This window comes from Stylophora pistillata, chromosome 12 (genome assembly GCF_964205215.1).
Source record: "Stylophora pistillata chromosome 12, jaStyPist1.2, whole genome shotgun sequence".
Taxonomy (NCBI): Eukaryota; Metazoa; Cnidaria; class Anthozoa; order Scleractinia; family Pocilloporidae; genus Stylophora; species Stylophora pistillata.
This window is the reverse complement of record NC_142530.1, coordinates 2,056,181-2,064,561: the sequence shown is the minus strand read 5'-3', so window position 1 is coordinate 2,064,561 and position 8,381 is coordinate 2,056,181. Positions and strand designations below refer to the sequence as shown.

The following is an 8,381-nucleotide window of genomic DNA, read 5'->3' as shown; positions in this document are numbered from 1 at the left end:
ATTTATAGAGGGGGACACGTAACAGCTGTATAGCTGACAAACCTGTGGCCCTCTAACTAGATTATACAACATTACAAAAAACTGATAAATAAATAATTATATAAATAATTACAAAATTCTATAATAGAAATAGCAAGATAGATTAAAAATATTGAGAAAGATAAAACTAATTTGTAAAAAAATAAAATTAGATAATGTATTATTGCTTAATATTGTTTCAAAGTTGTCCAGGTTTTTATATGAGCTTATAAGATGCTTTTTCACAGCTGTTTTGAATAGTTTTACACTAGGCTTATTTTTTATATCATGGGGAAGGCTGTTCCATAACTTAACTGCGTCAACACTGAATGCCTTGCCACCATCGTTATTTCTTAGGTATTTGGGACACATTAAATTTAAATTGCCATGTCTAGTAGATCTATTGTGTACAGAACTGTTCGTCTTGAGCAAGTCTCTGATGTAAATCGGAACATTGCCTTTAAGGCTCTTAAAAATCATTGTACATTTTTACGACAACACTAACTCCCTGAAAAAAAAGGCGCCTCACTTTAACTTATCGCAACTCCGTATATACCTCTCACAAACTGTTCTAGAATATTCTAGAGATCTGTAGTACGACTACTTTAGTATCATTACACTACTATTACATCATAACGAAAATATGATGTCGGAAATGCTTCTTCTGACAATATACTCACGACTCACTTTCAATTGAATAAACTGAACAATTTTATTCCGACTCCTCCAAGTTTTCCAAGTCTCTCGCCATGTGCTTTTTTTCCCCTCATCCCATAAAGTTTTTTCTTTCGTTCGCAGCCTCCGCGGCTATGCTAGCTAGGGATGCCTGACTAATCTTACGATTAAGCATAAACAAACAAATCAATACGGCTTAAACTTGACATAATCTCAACACTGACTAGGGGTTCTAGAGAGTTCCATTAAAAGTTCTCAATGAGTCAGCTGACTCAGCGTTGAGGTCTATTTTTAGTGATTATGTAACGCAACGCTCTCCATAACACTGGCCTATGTTAAAAAAATTATTAAAAAATTAAAATATTTAAAACTTTAAAAATTCTTAACTAAGATAAAGTTCACTGAGAAGAACTAAAAAGATCATTTGACTCCTAATTAAAAAATTTAATTTAAAAATCTAAAAATTCTTAACTAAAATAAACTTGAACGGTACTGAGGAACTAAAAAGATCACTGTTGCTGTTATGTTCAGAATGTGGAATCCAGTGAATTATTTCACCTCGACAGATGGGACAGCTGTTCAATCTTGCGGCACATTCAGAACAGCAACAGCTGTGTCGAATGGACAGGTCTTCGTGAAGAAAGACAACGTCTCTCTTCCGCTCGCAGCACATCATGCAAAGCACATCTACAGGAAAGGGAAAAAATTACGATTCATAAGAAAATAAGCTCTCCAAACTTCCTAGAAGGGCAGAAGGGGAAAGTTGAAAGACTGCAATATGCCGCTAAGAACGATTAGGGAGATCAAGTGTCTTGCGACCGGTTTGGATGCGTCCTTGACTATTTGAGCAATGCAGTAAATGGTTTGAACCCGGGGGTAACATGTGAAGGTGTAGTCTGATCGTCCGGGTGAGTGTAGTCCTGAGAAGGACTGTTGTCGGTGGCAGTGACTGACGTTTCGACAACCTGTGCGGAAGTCATCATCAGAGTCAAGTGAGTGATTGTTGTCAGTAGAATCATAGTTAATTGAGGGGACTGGTTATGAAGCTCGGCGAAGAACAAAGGAGAGAACAAAGGCGCCTGAGTTTATGTTGCTTTAGCCCGTCACGTGACATTGACCGTGCACATTCCAAAACAACATGGCGGACGTGAACGATCTCTTTTTATTCGGAGACGATTTCGATGCCATTATTGATATACTAGAGGCTGAAGAAGTTGTGCAAGAGCAATTTAGTGAAGCAGTAAATGAGGTAAGATATAACAGTGTTTGATAATTCTTTATAAGGGCAACTTTGGACTTATAAAGCGGGTCAGTTCTAATCTCGAAATATATGTGCTTTCGTGAATAGGTCCAAAACAGCCGACTAATCTGCGACCTTTGCAAGAAAACGTACAAGAGCAAGGGAGGTCTGAAAAGGCACACATCCCTAAAGCACCAAGAAGACTCTGCGAGACAGGATGAAGAAAAAAGCGAGACTTTTACGGCTGAAATCTTGGCAAATATGGTCGACGAAGTGAAGCTCAAACTCGCTGATAACAAGGTTTTCCCAAAAGGCTTAAGGGACGAGCTTAGATCGTATGTTTTTGTAAAACTTGGGGAACAAACATTGGAATTCTGTGAACTCCGAAAGACTTATGAAGGTTTAGTTAAAAATGGAGATGCTGAAAAGTTCTACACAAAGTTCTACTCAGCTGTGCCACTGAATGCCATGAAGTATTTCGAGGGATTGTCACGAAATGCAGCTACACTGCTATCTACCAAAGTTGCTGATCGTATGTTATCATACAGTAAAGAGAAGGCTGCTACGAGTACTCCTAATTTAGAAGCTACAAATGTTCCATTATTAGAGCAAGAAATGGCTGGGCTGCAATACCTTGGAGGTTATGTGCTTCATAAGTTACATAACAAGCATGTCAATTCAAAGATCTCTAAATCAGCAGAAAGTGAACAAGCGATTTCTTTACTGAAGGCTGGGAAATGTAAAGATGAGGCTGAAAATGTTAAAGACACTCAGAAACTCATTAACTGTTTGAATCGTGGGGGTTTGTGGAGTATCACAAAAAGTGCTCAAACAATATTTTTAAGAACAGAAAACTATTTTAGGGCTGCCACAGCAAAGTCTGGCTTACAGAGTATTGACATCAACAGTATCATAATGAAGTCTATTAATGATGTTGCAACAGTTTCAGCATACAACACATTGGTGTCTGATTCTGAACTGGTCATCTGTAAGAATGTTGGCAAGGACGTATTACAAAATATTGTTAGCTTATTTGTGAGAGTACGTTCCTTTTCTTTTGCCAAAGATGTGATACAGAAACATAAAATGAAAGCAAAGCAAGTTAAGGCTAAAGCACTTCGCAAGGAAATCACGAGAGCCAGTAACGATTGTGGAAAAGAAAGACAACCTTAGATCAGTTTTAAAATTTTTGAATAATATTGAATTGTTAAAGTTGCTGTTATCTTACACGGCATGTGTTGAATGTAAATACCCTATCATGATGTATAACATAGTCAATAACTATGGACTGATCAAGCACCAAAATAATTTAATATGACAAACACAGGTTTCAAGCTTTGGATATTTTATTCTGAATCTTCAATAATATATATATATATTTAACAGTTATTACTGCTACCATATAATGCAACTGGCATGCTTGTTTCTTTAACAATTACAAAGAGGCATTGACCATTCAAGTTAAACAAACCACTGAATACTGCAAATTAAGACTGAATGCTAATGCAAGTATGAAAATGCAATATTTTTGAGGCAAAATTATTGTTTCAGGCTTAATAATATACCTGCAAAAATGTCTGCATGCTAATTGGCTTAGAGCATGTCAAATAATCCCAAACAGTGCAGAAAGTTGAAATTGAGTGCAGAAAGTTGAAATTAAATTTTTGTATGTATATTATTAACAAGTAATCGCATGTTTTTTTCGTGCAATTTGGAATAAATAAGCACTCGTAAATTTTTCAAAGTCTACAAATTGCACTCGCTCGTGCAATTTTGTTAGTTAAAAATTTACTTGCGCGTAGTTATTCAAAATTGCACTCAAAATCATGCGATTACCTATACATATTTATATATTTGTAAAGCATTTTGTGTCAATAGTAATGATATCTTGCATGGTTTTAGAAAAACTACATAATTACTGTTTACCCCTTTTGGGTAGAGGGTCATTAGAAATGTTATCCCATGCTCTGTTCTTATCTTTTCGACCGCGTGTATTCCCAGACTGGCATGAAATTTCTCGCTGCATCCTGATTGTGTTATCATTGTAGCCAAACATTCTGATATCAGGATTGTCACTCCTTCTGCCCAGCTTTCTTTGGTTGCCAAAATACTCCTCTGCAGGATCCTGGCAGAACCTTTCAGTTAGCACAAAGTCCATGCCTTCGTTCAACAGAAACCTTGTTGCTTCAACAACTGAATGGGTGGTTATCTTAAGGCCTTCGTGCGTCTGCCATGATAAGAACATCCTGCTTCTTGCATTCTGTGTGAAGTTCCCCGGTCTGTCTTTTGTGCTCTCCTTCCAGGCACTTAGATAATCAAGGAAATCTCCCTCAAGCCACAGAAATCTTGGGTCATCAATGGATGTGTATGGTGCAAGGAGTGGCTTTCTCTTTCTCAGATGCTCGGTAGTACTGCGAACATTAAGGCAATCGAAGAATTGATCCATCATCTTACACAATCTTGCAGTCGCCGCTGTATCAGGGGTGCTGTAGGCCGTCATCACTGTTGCGCTTAGAACCTGAGCAGCCAAATTGACTCGCATGCAAGAGTAGGAGCTGAGTTTGATGTGCTCGTAGGTGATCTTGGGTAAAAGCTTCAACCCATTCTCCTCGACAGTCACTACAACTTTTGGCGGCCTTCGAGTCGTCTTGTCCGTTTCGTGGCTTCTCTTTGGCATGTTCCGAACAGGTAGAGCCCCAAACATTGGTTTCTTCTTTGTCATTTTCGCCGTTTGAACTGGAAAAGTAAGAAAGATTATTAGAATGAAGCCCAAAAGAACAACAAGCTACCCCACTATGTTGTCATGTTACGATCAGCTTGTTTATCATTTGGCATTACTTACATATCTCTATGTCCTCAGGAGCGAAGTGCTTCTCGCATGTATAAACTCTGTCACCATCAATCTGTTTCTGGAAATCGCTATCAACTTCACGAGTCTTCTTTATCTCATTTAGCCACTCCAGTCTCCACTTCTTGTACTCGTCGTTTCTCGGGAAAGGCAGCTTCCAAATCCCGATTCCTTTCGTCCTTCTACACGAGCCACAGCCGAAAACCGCACAGTTATCGCCAGGCATTTCGCAATACACAAACACAAACTACTTCTCTAACTGTTCAACACCTGTGTGACCAATAAATCTTTTCCAATACGCTCTAAATTAACTTTAAGCTTTCACCGTTCGAGAACACGCGCACAGGCAAGCGACGCCATCTTGAAAATGTGTGCACGGTCATTGTCACGTGACCTTTAAAAACGTAAACAAAGACATAGTCCTTTGTTCTTCGCCGAGCTTCATAACCAGTCCCCTCAATTAACTATGGTAGAATGTTCTTATTCCAGTTCGTGTGAAATGATCGGTTGGTTTTGCCGTGATGTTATTGGCTGTAAGACTCAAGCGACGTAAGTCGTTCGTGATTGGTCTGTTTCGGTCTGTCGGTAAAGCTAGGTTGTTCTTTTTCGGTCGTTTGTGATGTTTATGTCGTGAATGAGTCGTTTGTATGGGGCGGGTAGTTGTTGACATCTGTTTAGGGGAGTCTGTTCTAAGTTAGTAAACCAGCTTTCCAGAGTCAGTCGTTGAAAATAATCAGTGCTGTAGGTTAGGCATTGCGCAGAGTCCCAGTCAATGTTGTGGTTGGTAAGTCGATGGTGTTCAGCAATGTGATTGCTGACATCACCTTTCCTCGTCGCCCGTCTGTGTTCAGTCAGTCTTGTTGTGAGGTTTCTGCCAGTCTCACCGATGTAGGAGGCTTGGCAGTCGGAACAATTGATCTTATAAATCGTTCCCTGTCTGTTCCTCGGTTCGTCTTTGTCTTTAACGTTGGTTAGTAACTGACGTAGTGTGGTGATGGGTTTGTGGGCGACGCGGATATTGAAGGGTAGTAAGATGCGCGAGATGTTTTCAGACATACCTTTTATGTACGGTATGGTTGCTGTAGTCGTAGGGGTTGCGGTGTCGTTTGTTTCGGTAGTGGTAGTGGGTCGGTGAGTGTTTCGTCGGATGAAGTCGTTGTTGTAGTTGTTCTTCGTAAAAACACGGTGAAGGTATTTGTTCTCGTCGGATAAGCTGTCTGTCGAGTCACATACTAGTTGTGCGCGTCGTGTTAGAGTTCTGATAGTTGTGGCTTTGTGTGATGTAGGGTTGTAGGATGACTCGTCTAGTAATCTGTCGGTGTGTGTCGGTTTCCTGTAAACTGTCGTTCGTAATGAGTTGTCGTTGTGGCTTACCAGGCAGTCTAGAAAAGGAAGTTTGCCATTTTCTTCGACTTCTCTGGTAAACTGTATGTCAGTGTTTTGTTCGTTAAGGTGGTTGTGGAATGCGTCAATTTCGTCGTGTCGAACGGCGGTGAATGTGTCGTCAACGTAACGTAACCAAAGCGGTATCGTTTGTCGGCAAGTCGAAAGGGCGCGTTCCTCGATGTTCTGCATCACAATTTCTGCTATAACAACAGAAACTGGAGACCCCATGGCAGTGCCGTGTAACTGTTTGTAGTGTTTACCGTTGCACTGACATACAGTTTACCAGAGAAGTCGAAGAAAATGGCAAACTTCCTTTTCTAGACTGCCTGGTAAGCCACAACGACAACTCATTACGAACGACAGTTTACAGGAAACCGACACACACCGACAGATTACTAGACGAGTCATCCTACAACCCTACATCACACAAAGCCACAACTATCAGAACTCTAACACGACGCGCACAACTAGTATGTGACTCGACAGACAGCTTATCCGACGAGAACAAATACCTTCACCGTGTTTTTACGAAGAACAACTACAACAACGACTTCATCCGACGAAACACTCACCGACCCACTACCACTACCGAAACAAACGACACCGCAACCCCTACGACTACAGCAACCATACCGTACATAAAAGGTATGTCTGAAAACATCTCGCGCATCTTACTACCCTTCAATATCCGCGTCGCCCACAAACCCATCACCACACTACGTCAGTTACTAACCAACGTTAAAGACAAAGACGAACCGAGGAACAGACAGGGAACGATTTATAAGATCAATTGTTCCGACTGCCAAGCCTCCTACATCGGTGAGACTGGCAGAAACCTCACAACAAGACTGACTGAACACAGACGGGCGACGAGGAAAGGTGATGTCAGCAATCACATTGCTGAACACCATCGACTTACCAACCACAACATTGACTGGGACTCTGCGCAATGCCTAACCTACAGCACTGATTATTTTCAACGACTGACTCTGGAAAGCTGGTTTACTAACTTAGAACAGACTCCCCTAAACAGATGTCAACAACTACCCGCCCCATACAAACGACTCATTCACGACATAAACATCACAAACGACCGAAAAAGAACAACCTAGCTTTACCGACAGACCGAAACAGACCAATCACGAACGACTTACGTCGCTTGAGTCTTACAGCCAATAACATCACGGCAAAACCAACCGATCATTTCACACGAACTGGAATAAGAACATTCTACTGACAACAATCACTCACTTGACTCTGATGATGACTTCCGCACAGGTTGTCGAAACGTCAGTCACTGCCACCGACAACAGTCCTTCTCAGGACTACACTCACCCGGACGATCAGACTACACCTTCACATGTTACCCCCGGGTTCAAACCATTTACTGCATTGCTCAAATAGTGCTTTACTGCGAAGGATCGTTCTCATATACGTCTCATAACCGCAGTTCACACATATGTTTCATATGTTTATTGTTGTTTGATTTATCATCTACGGGTTTATATCGAATTAATTTGATGGCCTGCTCCCAGTTGGCTTGTTAGCTCAATTGGTAGAGCGCTGCACTAGTATCGCAGAGGTCAGTGGTTCGAATCCCGTACAGGCCTGAAATTTTTTTCAGGTCTGATTTTCACTATTGCTCAAATAGTGCTTTACTGCGAAGGATCGTTCTCATATACATATTTGGCATTCTTAGGTCAAAGAGAGCATTACCTTAATTCTTTCAACAGAAATAAAATTAAACTTCGTTGGGTGTCTTGACCAAAAAAACAGGCATGCCTCTCAACACGCTTGAGGCATTGCAGCCCAAATTTTTGTTTCAAAGCCAAGGGCGAGAGGCAGCGATTGGAAGAACCGACTGAAATTTATGTAAAATATGCGCATGGTGTCGTGACGGCTTAAGGTAAATCCCATTAGAGCCATGACTCTTCAATTCGGTTTTACAGATAGGTGTAAAACCATTACGTTGACCACGTTTTGAGTTTTAAAAGAGTAATACAGTAAAAACCCGCGTGTAAGAACGTAGTAATTAAGAACCATTTTGGCAGAAATTTTGGATTTTAATACCCAAAAATATAAGAACCTGTTTACCCAGCACAACCTGCATGGTTCTTATATGAAGAATCATTCTGGATAATGAAACAATGTTGTTGTAAAATACGTCTGTAACTATAAAATAGATGTTTTCTCTACATTTGATACTTCCATAAA

General features: G+C 40.5%; 1 protein-coding gene across 1 annotated transcript; it reads left to right on the top strand.

The window, feature by feature from the left end:
- Positions 1 to 1,714: 1,714 nt before the first annotated feature.
- Positions 1,715 to 3,322, top strand: LOC148718365 (uncharacterized). Its single transcript, XM_088741476.1, has 2 exons — positions 1,715 to 1,942; positions 2,042 to 3,322. The coding sequence occupies exons 1-2, from the start codon at positions 1,832 to 1,834 to the stop codon at positions 3,104 to 3,106; spliced, it is 1,176 nt and encodes a 391-aa protein (XP_088597602.1). The 5' UTR covers positions 1,715 to 1,831; the 3' UTR covers positions 3,107 to 3,322.
- Positions 3,323 to 8,381: the final 5,059 nt, after the last annotated feature.

What these genes read in the sequence shown, in the direction of transcription:
- LOC148718365 (XM_088741476.1), top strand. Translation starts at nt 1,832, where the DNA reads ATGGCGGACGTGAACGATCTCTTTTTATTCGGAGACGATTTCGATGCC. An exon ending in TTAGTGAAGCAGTAAATGAG is followed by an intron (nt 1,943 to 2,041) that starts GTAAGATATAAC and finishes TTTCGTGAATAG; the next exon opens with GTCCAAAACAGCCGACTAAT.